The sequence below is a fragment of the Acartia tonsa genome, chromosome 6 (genome assembly GCF_053477335.1).
Source record: "Acartia tonsa isolate MP-2025a chromosome 6, ASM5347733v1, whole genome shotgun sequence".
In the NCBI taxonomy this organism is placed as follows: domain Eukaryota; kingdom Metazoa; phylum Arthropoda; class Copepoda; order Calanoida; family Acartiidae; genus Acartia; species Acartia tonsa.
This window is the reverse complement of record NC_137265.1, coordinates 38,675,496-38,694,764: the sequence shown is the minus strand read 5'-3', so window position 1 is coordinate 38,694,764 and position 19,269 is coordinate 38,675,496. Positions and strand designations below refer to the sequence as shown.

The 19,269-nt window shown below is 32.5% G+C and overlaps 1 protein-coding gene across 1 annotated transcript in view; it reads right to left on the bottom strand.

The window, feature by feature from the left end:
- Positions 1 to 15,098, bottom strand: part of LOC145322605 (solute carrier family 22 member 4-like) — a 36,853-nt gene extending 21,755 nt beyond the window's left edge. The window contains exons 1-3 of the mRNA XM_080164754.1: positions 14,968 to 15,098; positions 5,189 to 5,281; positions 1,840 to 1,923 (exon numbers count right to left, since the gene is read on the bottom strand). Coding sequence (XP_080020880.1) covers positions 1,840 to 1,923; positions 5,189 to 5,281; positions 14,968 to 15,096 — 306 coding nt within the window. The 5' untranslated portion in view covers positions 15,097 to 15,098. The remainder of the gene's footprint in view (positions 1 to 1,839; positions 1,924 to 5,188; positions 5,282 to 14,967) is intronic.
- Positions 15,099 to 19,269: the final 4,171 nt, after the last annotated feature.

The following is a 19,269-nucleotide window of genomic DNA, read 5'->3' as shown; positions in this document are numbered from 1 at the left end:
TCAACTCATTTCCCCCAGTTCCTCATTGGCTGTAGGCCAATATCCAATAGCCTGAAACTTGCTTTTAGCATTAACCAATTAATTAATAACAAACGCGTCCCCCAGTTCATTATTGGCTAAATTAATTCAACCAAACATAAATTTCTGCTATTAGAAAGACAACAATGGAAACTTTCTGCTATCAGAATGACAACAATATATATGACGTTCAATCACATCAACTTATTATTAAATTTACACATTAATAAATGTCCATATAGCAAAACATAAATTTAGAGATCGTTTTTTGAAGACTGAGTAGGATTCAACATTTTATACTTTAGAACAATGTGAAAAACTCATGTCTTTAGACAATTTAAAAGTTACATTTCATGTGGAATTGATAACCCATCTAAATGATCACAAATACAAAACTAGTTCAATATGTAAATAAAAGTGTACTGTGTTTTGTTAAAAAAAAAATTTCATTAATTTTGGTAAAAATTATTGCACACTTAATTGAACTTTTCTGTTAATATTTAACGTAAAATAAATTTTTTTTAAAATTCTTAATTTATATGTTTGCTATGGAACAATTAGTTGATAGAATGTTACCCATATACTTATTCAATTCTACTTAATTTATTTATTAAAGCTGGGGAGCTAAAGCGGTGTTTATTTCTATATACAAATTTTGGGGTGAAGTAGATCCCCCCTTAAAATGTTTGAAAATAAATCAGATTTAACCATCTCAAAAAAAACTTTGTTTTAAATGGGGGGGGGGGGGGGGGTTTGCGAAGTAAAAACGGGATTCTACTTAAAGCCACTAACATATTGGTTCTTTGAAAAGTTTTTATTATATTTTATGATAGGTGAAATCAACTACCTGAATTCTATTCTATACTTTTTTTCTTTGCATTCATATAATAGCTATTTCATCATTGTTCATAGTTTTCAAATCTAACTACTGCGTCATCCCGAAACTAGTTTTTTAGGCCTAGTTGGAAAATAGGCCTGGAATAATATTTTCTTACGTTTCCCATCCCTTATCCCTGCGTAACAAAAATCCATCTCTTTTTTAGGGGTTTCCTTTCCCACCTCCCCTTTTTTTAGTTTTTACTTAAATGGCACGTACTTTCTAAATATAATCTTTTTTTCGTCATAGACAAAAATAAATATATTTTTAGGAAAGTTAAGGGGGATAAATATCTAATTTACTTGAAAAAAGAACTAATGAATAAGCATTAATTTGCAAAGTAGGGAAATAATAAGAGGATTTGTTCAAAAATAAAAGGCATACGAAAGGGTGAAAAAAATACAGTCTACTTACTGTTGAAATAATTAAATAAAACACGATTTTATATATCGGGACTCGAACCTGTAACCTCGTAATAAATGTAATTTAAACAGTTTTGTATTTGGCATCATAAATAAAGATACAAAGGGCCAATAGGGGAGTATCTTGACCAATACACAGCAATTAGATTTTTTTTATCAACATTGGATATGTACATCGATTGTCTCATCCCTAATCCCTGGTGTTATGTTCTCTGTTGAGCTGGTTACTTATTTGGTCGGATACCGGATATCTGGCTGATTTCTAATGCAGCTGCCGCCGCAAAGAATCATGTTTTGAGATTTCTAATATGAATTTTCATATGAATAAACATTTTCTGAAATAAAATTTAATCTAGCTTCAAAAATAGGAAATTTACAGCAATTTAACATTTAAAAAGCAGGGGTTTTTGTAGTATAGTATAAAACATTATATTGCCGGATATCCGACCGAATATCCGGCCCAAACCTAGTATAAACCTTAGAGATATATCCAACAATGTTTTCTGACAGAAAATAACCTACCTTATCTTGGGTGAAGTTGAGAAAATTACAAGTGGAAGGAGCTAGAATACCATAGGCATTATACTCTTTGGGCAAAACAACATCCTAAAAAAAAAGATTAATAACATGGACTCAACATTAATGTCTGAAGTATTCATGCAATTATAAGTTGCTGACAAATGCTAAAAGTTTATGAAATAAACAAAATTTTAAACTTATTATTTTCGTTTGATTACTACCAGATCTTAACTGGTATTACAGATAGTTATTCGTATTTGATTATGAAAATGCTTAAATTTATGTTTAATTTATATATTAAATCCTGCTTTGTTGGCCCCGCGGACCCAAAGGGTTTGAAATTTCTTTTTTATTGATTAAGTTATAAATAAAATGAGATTCACGTTTTTTCAGTACGGCATAGAATTAGTAAAATCCAATTAATTAAATAGGTTTAGGAGCAGAACTAAAAATAATTATAATTAGTTTCAATAGAATTCAATTTGTATATTTACACTTGGGAATGGCTTCATTAATACATTCGATAGTTTATAGTTTTGACATGGCACAGCAACAGCCCAGCAAGTGGCGGCTGGCTTTGTCTTATGGTTATCCATGCGATGGAGGCGGATAAAACTGAATTAAGTTTCAGTATCAGCTGTTTTTTTAACATTGAGAAAATAACTGCCTATCTTTATTGATATCCAATAAAATTACTTTTTCCATAAATTATAGACGAAAATGCAAACTTAAAAGTATAGAGTAGCTAATTTACTAAAAATAGCTTTATAATAAACAACTGGGATGATTATTGTTTGTTAAAGCCGGCAGCTTTATCTATTAGTTTGATAGCCGCGGCTTAATATGCTAAGAAATGTTGCAGCTGGGAATCCCTGAATCTAAATTCCAAAGAAATATTTATTGAAAATTTACACATTGAAAAGATTGCAATCTCATTAAAAAAAAACTTTTTTTGGTTCTGGCAAAAAAATTTGCAGACTCATTCAGTTTTACCAGACATATTGGAATATCCCATTGGAGCTTTTGATAATTCTATCAAAAAATTTCATGACAATTCATGCACTTGATTAAATTGAAGGACTTTCATTTATGAATTCAGAAAAATTCAAACATTCGATCAATAAATTATTCATTTAAACTCATTTAATCAGCCAAAAAGAGTATTTTTTTAGTGTGGGGTAAGGTGGGTAGAATGGGTTTGCTCAATTTAACTAACCCCAAGAGTAAATAACACTATGCTCTTATTGTAATTTTCTATCTCTCCCGCTCTCCTCCCCTCTTTCTCGTTCTTGGTTTGATGCTGATCTCATACAATTAACTTTTCATTTTTAATAAGCGGCTTTGCTCCTATGGGCAAATTTAAGGGAGATTCGAACCCAACCAATATTTAATTTTTATTTTGAAAAGAAAAATTCGATTATAGTCCCTTTCGTGGCAACGTTTCGTCATTTTTTCGAAGTAGCCTTTTCTCTCTTTCTAGTCCCTGCAGGGTGCTCTATCCCTGCGGGATTATCACCCAACCTATCGTAACCTAAACTAACCTAAAATAACCTATCAAAAGCTACTGTGAAAGTACGAAGAGACGCCCTTTAAGAGGCGTTGCCACGAAAGGGACTTTACCCAAAATTTCTCTGTGAGTGATAAATCTTCCTTAGACCTATGAAAATATACATTGATTCAGTTAGAGCGAGATCCTTCTACACAGACAGACAGACAAATAACCTGTTACTTTTTATCATAGAGAAAATAATAAAAGAGAGGAATCGAGGTATTTGAAGGAATAAAATAGGCAGTGGGCCTAGAGGCCTATATTGAGCAATTGCCGCGCTGAATTTTTAATGTTATTCCACCACTTTTCAAAATGGGAATATCTTTAAATTAAATGTAATTTCAAGACAATTATAGTTGCTGTTTGAAGCATACATCTGATTTTTATAGGATGATATAGAAATATTTTGAATTATCATCCATTCTGATGAAACCTAATGAAAAAATATAAAATTATCATTATTAATTTTTCATGACTTTGCTACTGACTTTAATCATAACACTCATTATTAGCTTATAAGATTTATATTGCAGTCTATCTAACTTATATTTCTTAATAAATAAACGTTTTTACAAATTTAATATGAACATTTGATTGTTAATTATAATAATCAGTTTTTCAGTGCCATCTAGCTTTGGATATAGAACTAGAATATCAAAGCGTTCATCAATTTTTATTTTGCCTGTATTTTTCTTGTTTTGGATTTTTGTCACTAAAGGGCCAAACCCTGAGGGGTAAATAACATCACTTGAAAATGTTAAAAATATTGTAAAAACGAGTATTGTCTTAGAAAGAACATAGATAGCATTACAGATTATTCACTTATTTAGATTATTCAGTTATGAAATTTTTTATTTAATATTTAGCCTTAGTTTTAATGTATGTCTTTGAAGTAGACAACTAGCAAACCTGGTGGCTGAGAGCTAAACTATTAATTTTTTATTAGTAAACATTTTAAAGTTTTATCATGTTAATTAGATTTAAATATTACATTTAGGCTAATTTGAAAAAAAAAAAAATTTTGATCATAAAAGGTGAACCCTCCTATTTTTAAACTAGGTGAAACATACTTTTCTGCTGCACTAAGACCGCCCACGGCTGTTTGTTTTTTAAGATTTTAAATCAAATTGTATTTTAAATATTTTCTTTAAATTCTTTTTAAAACATAATAAATTACAGAAAAATAATAATAATTAATAAGATAAAATTTTTTTTATTTTTTTTACATATATAGAATAGGTTATGATTAAGATGCAAAAAGCCGCGGACGGTTTAGATAAATAGCAGACAAATTATTTTACTAGGGGGGAAGTAATATTTTACAATGAAATTGGGGTGAGTATTCATCCTCTTATCCTTTTTCCTTATGCTTTTTATATACATTTTTAAATGTACTTAAGTTTATTATAGCTAAATCTCAAGTTTAAGATTTGTTCTTTATATCCGTGAGTTTTGAAGAAATAAAATATTTTATATTTCAATTAATTTATAATTTATAGAGTTTCGTGGATTTTTGATTCTTGTGTTTAAGAATAAGGTCGATTATTAAGAAATTACATAAATCATTAAAATGCGGAACTGCCATGCTAATAGTGTAATACCTAGTATAATCTAGTTTTCCATTTATATCACTTTTAATTAACCTTTATTTGAGAAACAATTTTGTATAAAACATTGAAATCCTATGTGCACTTATTCAAAATTACCTACATGGACAATTTTTTCTGACTAAGCTTTTTTGTTAAAATTAGACAAATGATGAGTATCGACTTTGTTCAATTTAAAGTTTTAATAAGTTATTACCTGATAAACTGTCAAATTTGTAAATCCCAATGATTCCATACTCAGCTGGCTTGGCAGAGAACAGCTGTGATCAGGTACATGCAGTACAAACACCTAAATAAGAAAAGTACAAACGTTACAAATTTAAAAGCTAGTATATTTTTAACTGGCTTGGCAGAGAACAGCTGTAATCTAGTACATGCAGTACAAACACCTAAATAAGAGAAGTACAAACGTTACAAATTTAAAAGCTAGTATATTTTTAACTGGCTTGGTAGAGAACAGCTGTAATCTGGTACATGCAGTACAAACACCTAAATAAGAAAAGTACAAACGGTACAAATTTAAAAGCTAGTATATTTTTAACTGGCTTGGTAGAGAACAGCTGTAATCTGGTACATGCAGTACAAACACCTAAATAAGAAAAGTACAAACGGTACAAATTTCAAAGCTAGTATATTTTTAACTGGCTTGGTAGAGAACAGCTGTAATCTGGTAAATGCAGTACAAAAACCTTAACCCTTACAGATCGGGGGGGGGGGGGGGCTCAAAGAGTCCCCCCCTCTAGTTTTTTCAATCTCATTTTTTTGTAGGTAAGATGGAGAGCTGTAACTTCATGACTTTTTAAGTTTAGTAATTATACATCGGCAAGAGTTGATTTTATTAGAATATCTGGTCTGTGTCGGTCCTGGTGTCCGGTCAAAGTCGGTTGGGTAGCAAAAAAAATTAGAAAAAATTCTAAATAAATCTTAATTTCTACATTATGACTTTTGTGTATAAGGTAGAAACCTAAAATTTTTATGGTGAATACTTAGATATCAATGACCATCTGAGAAAAGTGGTGTTATGACCGTTTGACCGCTCCCTGACCGACTTTATGACCGATTTTTGTCCGGCTTTTACTACAGACATATATCATGAATATCGTGGCTTCTATTACAGCTAGAGACCTATAATTTTTTTTGGTAAATCCTTGAGCAATAATAAACAGATAAAAATATTAATTTGCGCCGCCAATCGCCGTTTTACCGCCGTAACCGCCGAAAATGGCGGTTTCCGTTATTTGCCGTTTTTCGGCGATGATCAAAAAAAATTTTTTGTTATGAAAAATAAAAGTTCGTCCTAAAATTTGGTCATCCTAGCTGCAAAATTGGCTGCTCTACAGCTGTTTTAAAATTTAGCGGCTGGCCGCTAAAAAGCTGCTAAGGAGCGGTCTGACTGCTATGACTAGAAAAAGTAATTTTCTCTAAAAATACACATGAACCACCAGAAAAAAATTTTACGTCTTTATCTGTACCAGGAGCCGAGATAGAGGGGGGGGCTCTTTGAACCCCCCCCCCCCTCCCCCCCCAATCTATTAAGGTGGGAATTGGGGCCCGATCTGTAAGGGTTAATAAGAAAAGTACAAACGGTACAAATTTAAAAGCTAGTATATTTTTAACTGGCTTGGTAGAGAACAGCTGTAATCAGGTACATGCAGTACAAACATCTAAATAAGAAAGGTACAAACAGTACAAATTTAGAAAATGTTTTCCAGTATAGCTTCGAAACCTATTAAAATATAGTGGATTAGAACCGGGTCTCAGCGATATCATGTACAGCATCGAAGTACAGACAATTTTCTATGAACATTAATAAAAAACCATTAAATCATTAACAGTTTTAATCTTTTTATTTTTCATTTTAATATCCACGGAAAGATGTCTATATTACAATGTTATTAATTACTATTCTGTACATAGACTGAATGTAATCAGGTACATAAAGTACACAAAATGAAAATTCATCAGTTCATTGCATGATATCCTATATATACACAGCTGACAATACACAACTTCTTAAAACAGTACAAACAGTACATTTGATAGACATTTTATTTAAGCTATTTTCTGGTTCATGCAATTTAAACAACCTGAATAATAGTACAAATCGGGGAAATATCCCTTCAAAAGTTTGTATATATATTTGCATAAATGTTTACTGTTTTCAAATAGTTACCAGCTCAAAACTGTTCTACCAGCCCTAATAGACATGTTTGTTATTAATCTTCCTTTTTTTTATTTTTTTTAAAGGTCATTAAAATTAATTTTAAAAATGGATATTTTAAACAAAGGTATGAAGTTGATTTTTATTTAAGTACAATGTATTTCAAATTCCAAGAAAGATAAAACTTTCCACAATTCTGAAAACTATCAACATTGAATTTTAACTTCAGCAGATTTTATTTTCAAAATGCATTTTTCTATAAAAAGAAATAGTATGTAGCAACTATATCTTTAGATTTTTCCCTTATTCTGATAAATAGGTCAATACTTAAACATCTCCATGATTTTAAGCTAGTACAGCCTTATTTCTTTATTGATAACATTCAAAATATACAGAAAAAAATACTTTTTGCCTAATTTTAAGCAACACATCTAATTTATTAATGTAAAATGCCCTTCTCAAATACAACCTGGTTAAAATTTCTTAAAGGAAAAAGATTAAACCAATGAATAAACAATGAATCAAACGTTCTCCTAATTCATTAAAAAAAGTCCTTTGGTAGAATATTATATTCCAAGGAAGTGTGGACATAGTATTCAGATTAAATTGTCTTTTCCCTATCTGGAAAATTGTACTGTTTGGTATTAGTTGAAATGGAATTTTGGAAAGTTTGAATAAATTCAATTATACTTGGCCATATCTTGAGGTTCAACATTTCATACATTATTAGAATGTCATACAATTCATTAATAGGGTGTCATACTATACATTATTAGGGTGTCATTCAATTTATTATTAGGTTGTGATACAACTCATTATTAGGGTGTCATACTATCAGGGTTTGGAAGCCGCGCTATCAGCCGCGCGGCTGCGGCTGCGGCTGCGGCTGAATCCTAATTTGCGGCTGCGGCTGACGTGGCTGAGGCTTATAGTTATGGAAGTGGCTGAGGCTGAGAGTGGCTGAGGCTTAGTGCGGCTGAGAGTGGCTGCGGCTGAATGCGGCTGAGGCTTAATAAGAATTGGGGTGGCTGAGGCTTACAGTGGCTGAATTGGAATTTTGTGGCTGAGGCTTCGAGCGGCTGAGGCTTACAGTGGCTGAGGGTGGCTGAGGCTTACAGTGGCTGAAGGATTTGTGGCTGAGGCTGCGGCCCACTGAAAGCCGTGCGGCTGAGGCTGTGGCTGAATTAAATTCAGCCGCGCAGCTGAATGCAGCTGCGGCTGAATACAATATTAAGCCTTGCGGCTGATCTTATGGCTGATTATAAAATAAGCTTTGTAGCTGAGGCTTTGGCTAAATTGGATTTTTTAAATGCATTCTAGGACATTTTTTGGAGAGTTGAGGGTGGTTAGGGGTTGTGAGAATAGGAGTGGAGGGAAGAGGGGGGAGGACAGCAGGATTTTTTTCAATGTTTGATTCAGAAATAGTACCCAAATTTTATACTGGTACCCAAAGTTTTATACTGGTACCCAAAGTTTTATTCTGGTACCCAACGTTTTAAACTAGTACCCAAAGTTTTATACTGGTACCCAAAATTATATACTAGTACTCAAATTTTATTCTTGTACCCAAAGCTTTATTCTAGTACCCAAAGTTTTATACTGGTACTCAAAGTTTTATACTGGTACCCAAAGTTTTAGTCTGGTATCCAAAGTTTTATAATGGTACCCAAAGTTTTATAATGGTACCCAAAGTTTTAGACTAGTACTCAAATTTTATTCTGGTATCCAAAGTTTTATACTGATACCAAAAGTCTTATACTAGAACCCAAAGTTTTATACTGGTACCCAAAGTTTTATACTGGTACCCAAATTTTACTGGTAACCAAAGTTTTATACTGGTACACAAAGTTTTATACTGGTACCCAAAGTTTTATACCAGTACCTAAAATTTTATACTGGTACCCAAAGTTTTATTCTGGTACCCAAAGTTTTATACTGGTACTCAAAGTTTTATACTGGTACCCAAAATTATATACTAGTACTCAAATTTTATTCTGGTACCCAAAGTTTTATTCTAGTACCCAAAGTTGTATACTGGTACTCAAAGTTTTATACTGGTACCCAAAGTTTTTGTCTGGTACCCAAAGTTTTTATACAGGTACCCAAAATTTTAGACTAGTACTTAAATTTTATTCTAGTATCCAAAGTTTTATACTGGTACCAAAAGTTTTATACTAGAACCCAAAGTTTTATACTGGTACCCAAAGTTTTATACTAGTACCCAAATTTTACTGGTAACCAAAGTTTTATACTGGTACACAAAGTTTTATACTGGTACCCAAAGTTTTATACTGGTACCCAAAATTTTATACTGGTACCCAAAGTTTTATTCTGGTACCCAAAGTTTTATACTGGTACCCAAAGTTTTATACTGGTACCCAAAGTTTTATTCTGGTACCCAAAGTTTTATACTGGTACCCAAAGTTTTATACTGGTACCCAAAGTTTTACACTGGTACCCAAAATTTTATTCTGGTACCCAAAGTTTTATACTGGTACCAAAAGTTTTATACCAGAACCCAAAGTTTATACTGGTACCCAAATTTTACTGGTAACCAAAGTTTTATACTGAACACAAAGTTTTATACTGGTACCCAAAGTTTTATACTGGTACCCAAATTTTTATACTGGTACCCAAAGTTTTATTCTGGTACCCAAAGTTTTATACTGGAACCCAAAGTTTTATACTGGTACCCAAAGTTTTATACTGGTACCCAAAATTTTATACTGGTACCCAAAGTTTTATTCTGGTACCCAAAGTTTTATACTGGTACCCAAAGCTTTATACTGGTACCCATGACAAATGTAATGACGCAGTGCAAAGCCGAGATTTGAACCTATCAACTCCCAGACAACGAGCGGATACGCTACATGTTGAGCCACGGTCGAGGGCTTCTATGACACTAACTTCAGGTCCACTAATCCTGGATAACTAAGGGAACCATATCTTTCCTTTTCTGTATTAGTTTAAGTAACACTTACTTTTAATTGAACTACCTGCCTGAAAGTTTTAACTGTTCATGGTAATGAGTTACGCCTGTTTATGAGTCAAGGAATTCCTCCTACTCCAACTTTACATGTTGCACACCTGGCATAGCAGCAGTAGGAACCATTTAACGTCTTCAGTTTTAACGCAGTGTCTGGCCAAGATTCGTACCTATTACCTACATGATGAGAAGCAGATGCGCTACATGTTAAGCCATGGTACGCAGGTTACATTTGTCCTAAAATTAATCGTCTTTAAAATGCTTATCTTATGTACACTTGCAATAAATGTATTTGTCATAAAAACTTACCTCTTATGAAAAATGTTTTTATTACAAACGTGCTTTTTATTACAACTAGCGGCTATGCCCCTAGAGGCCTCACTTTTTTTTGGGAGGGAAGACGTGCGGGTACTATGAACTATAATAGACTTAATAATTTTGGTACATCTCACCAATGGCGATACATAAAATTACCCCTTCTGTAGATTACAATTAGTGGCAGAAACATTTGGACATTCAACTTAATGAATTCAACTAAATTCCCCAAAGTTGTTAAGCCAAGGAATAAGAAAATTTTAATATGATCGTTCTTAATAGATAATGCATACAAATACTAGAAATAATATAATATGTATAACTTTTTTTCGCATATCTTTCAATGTCTCTCATAGCTCACTCATAAAGCATTAAAGGCTACCTTCTTACGTTGCAGGTTCAAACCCAACCTAGAGTTGGAAGTTTCTATTTAGTAAATATTTTTTTGCATATTATAAAGGACAATTTATTGCATTTTACAGACCTTTTTTTAACCAACTTTTAATTGTAAAATACATCGCTGTTTAATTTGTTTTGTTAGAAAACTATATCAGGATAATTTTTGTTCAAAATAAACACACACACACACACACCCTCCCCCTCCCCCCTCCCCAAATCCTAATTTAATTGATTATTTTCATTAATTTAAAAATACTATATGAAAAATGAAATATGTATAAATCTATTTTTTTGCATAACTTTTTCAGTGTCTCTCATCAACCACGAAGTATTAAATACATTTAAAATTGAAGAAATATCTAAGTAGGAGAAGCAAAATTATATAGAACATGTATTGCGTACCTAAACGGAAAAATAATAGAGAAGCTACGATATAACTTGAGTATCACAAAAGCTGATTGCCCCCCCTGAGGTTTGAACTCACGGTCCCTGGTTTACGAGACTTTTTGCTCTCTCATTGAGCTAAAGAGGCCACTTGTACAAGAGAAAAAAATTTAAGATAATACAAATCCATAGTGAATATTAACCCATTAGTGCCGAACCGGACATTAAAACCCGGTTCCGAAAAATGGAAAAAAAAACGGTTTCCGGCTCCATAATTGCATCATTCTCAGTATGAATTCCTCCTCTACTACCCTGGCTTTCATTTCCCCCTGGAGCAGGCAGTTTAGCTTACTTCCGTTTTATGGTATAGCTCAACAAAATTTGAAAATCATGAAATTCAAAATACCCCTTCTAACTTTTTTGTTTTTATAGTAAAGTCGCTGATTTTTTTCGTGAAATCTAATGTTTATTGACAAGTACATCTATATGTGAATTCGTTTTATTCAAATTATTATTTTTTATATGATTTTTTTTATCGTTTTTTTACGCCCTATTATGACCCGGTTCGGCTTGGCCATACATACCCGAAAATTTTAAAACCCGGCTCGGTTTCGGTTTTTATTACCCGGTTTTAACTTTTCAACCAATAAAAATAACAATTAACGTCATTAGTAAGGGTTTGAGCCACCATAATAACCCTAGTAATCTCTATAGGTGTCACCCAATAGTTTTATGATCGTTTTCTGATATGTAACACCCAAATTTTATATGTTCTTTTTTTGTAGTGTGTGTCTTTTAAAACTTCGAGCAACGGGTTTTTTTACCCGAAAACGGCGGCACCTATAGCCGAAACACTAAATTTGAAATAAATCGCTTCGTATTATACTTGTAGCTCTTTAGATTACATGAGGTTGTGTAGTTTTCAATTACGGATCGTATCAAAGTTCTAAAAAGTGTTCATCTCACTTTTGACGTTCAAAAATTACATTTTTCGATTTTTGGTCAAAATAACCGGGTTTATACAGGTCAACCGGGTTTTAAAACTGGGGGAAAGCACCAAAAACGGGTGTTAATGCCTGGTTGGTATTTATGGCCAAGCCGAACCGGGTTTTTTTGCAACTTTCCTGTGCACGCCACTAGAGCAAAACAAAAAAATACGAATTCCGTTTTGACCATTATAAAGCTTCCCTGAAACTTACAGCTCGATCGGCCCATAAAAGTGGCGCTCGGCACTAATGGGTTAAGTAAATTCTGAAAAATTTGTATCTTTTAAAAACAATAAAATTAGGCAAACGTCAGTATGGCAGTTACCCTATAAATAGTATTCAATAATATTCATAAGTATCAACATTCAAAAACGTATTGCTCCAGGTGAAACTCGAACTTATAACCCCGGCATAACAGTATAGAAGAACCGTGCGCTAACCGATTGCGCCACTGGAGCTCTTACATTACAGGTTCAAACTTTTTGTATCTCTTCGAAATAGTGGTTTCTATGTTGTAATTTAAAAAAAAAACTTAAAATAAAATTTTTATAAAAGATTATAAAAAAATTTAATAGGATAACATTTTTAAAAAATACATTTTTTAAAATTATTTTTGGGGGATGGAAATGTCTGACCCCCACCCCAAAATTAGCTCAAAACCACCCAATGACCATATATATATTTTCTGAGAAGGACAACCTTGTCAGTTCAGTGGTTACTGAGATCTTAAGCTTCAGACAGACAAAATAAAATGAAAATTAAGCCCCGCGGCTGAATTGACGGCTGAGGCTTGTACTTGCACCTGCTTCTGCGGCTGGGGCTTACAATATCTCAGCCTCGCGGCTGCTTCAAAGCTGCGGCTGAATTAAAAAACTTAAGCTGCGGCTGAGGCTGCGGCTTACAAATATCAAGCCGCGCGGCTGCGGCATTATCATAACTTTGCAGCTGCGGCTGCGGCATTATCATAACTTTGCAGCTGCGGCTGCGGCATTATCATAACTTTGCAGCTGCGGCTGAGGCTTTCTTGAAGCCGCGCGGCTGAGTGCGGCTGCGGCATCAAATCATTAACAGCCTCACGGCTGAATGTGGCTGAGGCTTCCCCAACTATAAGCCGCGCAGCTGATTGCGGCTGAGGCTTAGAGGGGCATTGGCTGAATGAGGCTTAGTGCGGCTGAGGCTTAATGTGGCTGAATTGGAGTTTTGTGGCTGAGGCTTACAGTTGCTGAGGCTTACAGTGGCTGAATGCGGCTGAGGCTTACAGTGGCTTATGTTTTCTTTAAGCCCCGCGGCTGCGACTAAGGCTGAGGCTTATTAGGTGGCTGAGAAAGCCGCGCGGCTGATTTTGAGGCTTCTCGTAAGCCGCGCGGCTGATGGTGGCTGAGGCTGAGGCTGCGGCTGCGGCTTCCGAACCCTGCATACTATACATTATTAGGGTGTCATACAATTCATTATTAGGGTGTCATACTATTTATTATAAGGCTGTTATACAATTCTTTATTAGGGTTTCATATCATACATTATTATGATGCCATACCATACATTATTAGGTTGTCTTACAATTCATTATTAGGGTGTCATACAGTTCATTATTAGGTGTCATAATATACATTATTAGGGTGTCATACAATTCATTTTTAGGGTATATACAATTCATTATTAAGGTGTCAAACTATACATTATTAGGGTGTCATACAATTCATTTTTAGGGTGTTATACTATACAATATTAGAGTGTCATACAATTCATTATAAGGTTGTCATACAATTCATTATTAGGGTGTCATACTATTCATTATAAGGGTGTTATATAATTCTTTATTAGGGTTTCTTACTATACATTATTAGGGTGTCATGCCATACATTATTAGGTTGTCATACAATTCTTTATCAGGGTGTCATACAATTCATTATTAGGTGTCATAATATACATTATTAGGGTGTCTAACAATTCATTATCAGGGTGTCATACAATTCATTATTAGGGTATATACAGTTCATTATTAAGGTGTCATACAATTCATTTTTAGGGTGTCATACAATTCATTATTTGGTTGTCATACTATACAGTATTAGGGTGTCATAAAATTCATAATAAGGGTGTCATACTATACATTATTAGGGTGTCATACAATTTATTATTAGGGTGTCATAATATACATTAGAAAGGTGCCATAATGGATATATTATTACTCAGATCTTACACCAGATTCCAATGTGTTCTAATAAAGTGAAACACGCAGCAGGCTAAAATAATGATTTTTTCCTTCCATCCCTTAACCCCGTCCCCTCCCCTACTACTGGATGAACTAACAGACCAATAAATGACAGGAGAAATTGCAACCTAAACTATTGACAATTCTATACCAATTGGTGTCATACTTTTCATTCTAAAATTTTGGAATTGAAGAATTTTCATTTTTCCTTGATTACTGTCAAGAATAAAAAAATTTCAAGAATTCCATAAAGTTTCCAAAATGTCCACGTATTTTCTTCTTAATAAATCTTTCACTAGTTGTACTAGTACTAGTTGCAAAGGTACGCCGAAATATTATAGTAGATTTGCCCCTATGTCAGTAAGTTTGCCTAAAACCATCTACACAGTCTATGGAAACCACTAGATTATTGTTTAGCGAGACCCAAATAAAAGCTTAAAAATCCTTAGTAATTAATATTATTGGAAGACATATGGGCGTTAATAATTCATTTACCGGCCATAGACCTATCCCTGTATCCCTGGAAAGCTACCTGATGAAGGAGAGGGAAGGGCATGATGAAGAACAGTGGGCCCAGAATTAGGTAGAGAACTCTTTTCTGATATTTTCCAAATCCTCCCAGCCTCTCAATCAAGTCATCAAAATCCGCGTCGGAAGACATTTTCCTCTGAAATACATTTATCAAATTGATATATACAATTAATTATGCATTATTATATGCGTTTTTTATTTATATTTTTGAGAATTGACTGACGAGCCAATTAATATAGATGCTTATTGGTAAATAATATCTTAACTAAAAAAAAACAGCCGAGAAAACCTCATTTCTCCATAAGGAAAAAGGATAAGAGGATGAATACTCACCCCAATTTCATTGTAAAATATTACTTCCCCCCTACTAAAATAATTTGTCTGCTATTTATCTAAACCGTCCGCGGCTTTTTGCATCTTAATCATAACCTATTCTATATATGTAAAAAAAAATAAAAAAAATTTTATCTTATTAATTATTATTATTTTTCTGTAATTTATTATGTTTTAAAAAAAATTAAAGAAAATATTTAAAATACAATTTGATTTAGAATCTTAAAAAACAAACAGCCGCGGACGGTCTTAGTGCAGCAGAAAAGTATGTTTCGCCTAGTTTAAAAATAGGAGGGTTCACCTTTTATGATCAAAAATTTATTTTTTTTCAAATTAGCCTAAATGTAATATTTAAATCTAATTAACATGATAAAACTTTTAAATGTTTACTAATAAAAAATTAATAGTTTAGCTCTCAGCCACCAGGTTCGCTAGTTGTCTACTTCAAAGACATACATTAAAACTAAGGCTAAATATTAAATAAAAAATTTCATAACTGAATAATCTAAATAAGTGAATAATCTGTAATGCTATCTATGTTCTTTCTCAGACAATACTCGTTTTTACAATATTTTTAACATTTTCAAGTGATGTTATTTACCCCTCAGGGTTTGGCCCTTTAGTGACAAAAATCCAAAACAAGAAAAATACAGGCAAAATAAAAATTGATGAACGCTTTGATATTCTAGTTCTATATCCAAAGCTAGATGGCACTAAAACATATTATTATAATTTACAATCAAATGTTTATATTAAATTTGTAAAAACGTTTATTTATTAAAAAATATAAGTTAGATGGACTGCAATATAAATCTTATAAGCTGATAATGAGTGTTATGATTAAAGTCAGTAGCAAAGTCATGAAAAATTAATAATGATAATTTTATATTCTTTCATCAGGTTTCATCAGAATGGATGATAATTCAAATTATTTCTATATCATCCCTTAAAAATTAGATTTATGCTTCAAACAGCAACTATAATTGTCTTGAAATTATATTTAATTTTAAGATATTCCCATTTTGAAAAGTGGTGGAATAACATTAAAAATTCAGCGCGGCAATTGCTCAATATAGGCCTCTAGGCCCACTGCCTATTTTAGTCCTTCAAATACCTCGATTTCTCTCTTTTATTATTTTCTCTATGCATTTCTCCCATGTAGTTGTAGACTTTCTGACAGACAGACAGACTAAGTAATTATTTATAGAATATAATTTTTTTCCTAGATTTTTAATATATTATTTTTAATTAACTGAGCACCAAAATTGGAAATGTAACTTACTCCTATATGCAAATTTTGTTAGAAAATATTGCATATTTACTATTCCTGTGCTATATATTCTGTATGTTATGTACAAGTTTCACTCTGCAGCCGATGACAGATACCTTGTATACAGAGAATGTACATAAGTATATAAGGGCCAATAATCACTAGAATATTTCTTCTTAAAGTTTAATTAATATTGGTTCTATTAATTTTATGTACTTTTTAGTTTTTATTTATTTCTAAAACTCGAGAAAAATCCATAGGTAAAGAATAGATACTGTATAAAATGGAACCAAAATATAACCATACATTCTGCTGCTTACAACTGTAAATATTAGATAGAAGTAGGCATATATAGTATATAAAATGCAAAATTATTTGTTATCTTTGAGAACATTAATAAGTTAAGATTTAAAATATACTAAACTATTTTATTTTATTAATAGCCTGCAATAAATTTTTTACATTAATTTAATCATTTGATTATCAGGATTATATTGATTTCAAGTGCTAATAGTTTTAGATTTAAACCTTTTTTTGTTATTAGGGCCGGTATAAGTGTTATCTATTTTAAATTTTCCATGGCGATTCCTGAAACAGTATAGTACAATATAAAGCGTAGCTACCTAAAATATTCATTTAGATGTCCACATCAAACTTTGTAGTTGTCCTACTAAAATGATCCTTGATATTATTGGGCACCATGTAAAAAAATCTGTAATCGGATAATTTTTTTATGTTCATTGATCGTAGCAAAAGTGGCTTCATCCCTATTATCTATGGACAATGTCTAGCTAATGAAAAGGTCCACTCAACTCCAGAAAATACTGAGTCAATGCGTGAATGCTAATGTGAAGTAGTAAACAAATTTGAATATCCCTTTAACTTAAATTTTTACAATGTTTGTTTTGTCGTAATTTGAGTACATTTTTAGAATAGTACATTAGACATGTTCATTATTTAGAAAATAAATAATAATAAAGGCCTAGACATATATTTTTAAAATTGCTCTGAACAAAAAGCGAGTAGACCCATTCCTCTGACAATTCCCACGATGTGAAGTTACTGTACTGAAACCCTACTTTATATAAATGTCATTGATATGGGAAGGGGGGGGGGGTATAGAATATTTTTTGCCTTCTTACCTTGAGAAAACCCAATATCTACTACATTTATTCTATATAAAATCAGGCCCAAAATGTGTACCAAATATCTAACCGCAGGACCTGTATGGTTCTCCTATACAGTGAAGCTTATCATAGGTCCTAGAAAACTATCATTGGGGAGTGTAAATCTATCCTCCCAAGAAAAATCTTCACCCCCAAATGATTTTTAAAACTTTTTTTACACCTGCCCCCCTCCCCCCCCCCCCTTCAAGTACCCCTGTAGGCCTTTAAGGGCTTACCTAGTAATAACATATAAAATAACAGTTTACAGAACAGACCTAATAAACAAAACAAAATGTTTGCAATGCCCTTATTAATTATTGTACATTCATTGAGCACACAGCAATACAGGGATGGGCCAATGGACAATAAATAAAGCTTCATTCTGATTTCTCAAGGTTTAAATTTGTCTTTTGTAGCTTATTTGTTTAAATAGTTAGACTTTTCTTCACATATTAATTATTATTGTCCTATCTCTCTCCTCCCTGTAAAGCACACCTTTTTTAATTAAATAAACAAAATCGCACATCGGGGATGTGGAAATAGCAAAGAAATTTTTTTAATTAATTTTTAGTTATAATGTAACTACCAAAGTAGAATTACCAAATTAATCACCAACGTAACTACATATTTAAAGATTTTTTATATTTTATTATATCCATGTCATAGAATCCTTAAGGACTACAATACAAATTAAGATTGTGTTTTCAAGCTAATAATTTGTTTCTGCATATTCCAATAAATCTAAAAACATTATTATGTGTGAAAATGTGAATAATAATTGTATAATTAGATGTATAACCCAGACAACTACCTAGCCCAAGTAGTGGGGACCTTTTTCGTCTTCTAGCAAATTGTTTCATGCTCTTTTGTAGCAAAATAGCAGTGTTTACATTTCCGAAGCTATTAGCTGATATTTAAAGAACCAATAAAAATTCAGGACAAGCAAAGATATACATATAGCTCGTGCCCCCTCTATTCTTTTACTTTAATACTAGCGGCTTCGCCCCTAAAGACCTCTAGAGGCACTTGAGGAGGAGAGAGTCTTATTTTAGATTTTAAAAGAAAAAGTTTTAAAAAATTTAGGGGGGCAAAAATAATTTTCCCCCTCATTCTTAATTTTAGTTCACAAAATTTTAAAAAATAAATTTTTTTTTTTTTGGGGGGGGGGTGTCCTACCCCCCAAGAAAATAGTTATAAACCTTCCCGGGACCTTTGAGAAGCTACCTTGTTAAGGAGAACCCGATGGGTTTTGTGGTTAGCGAGATCCTTCGGTACAAACATACAGACAAACACACAGACAAACAAACATCCTGTTACTTTATTATAAGGATGTGAATCTGGATAGATTAATTTACAATATAGATGAATTAAATTTTCTATAAAAAAGTGCAATAGTATTGAATAAAAATCTTATTAACTTTTTTTTTCCAATGGACATGATAGTCCTTGTCAAAATAATTCAAAATAAACACTTAATGTTTAAATTTATGGTTTAGCTTAGCTGAAAAGCATCATCTTAAAGCATAAATCTTAA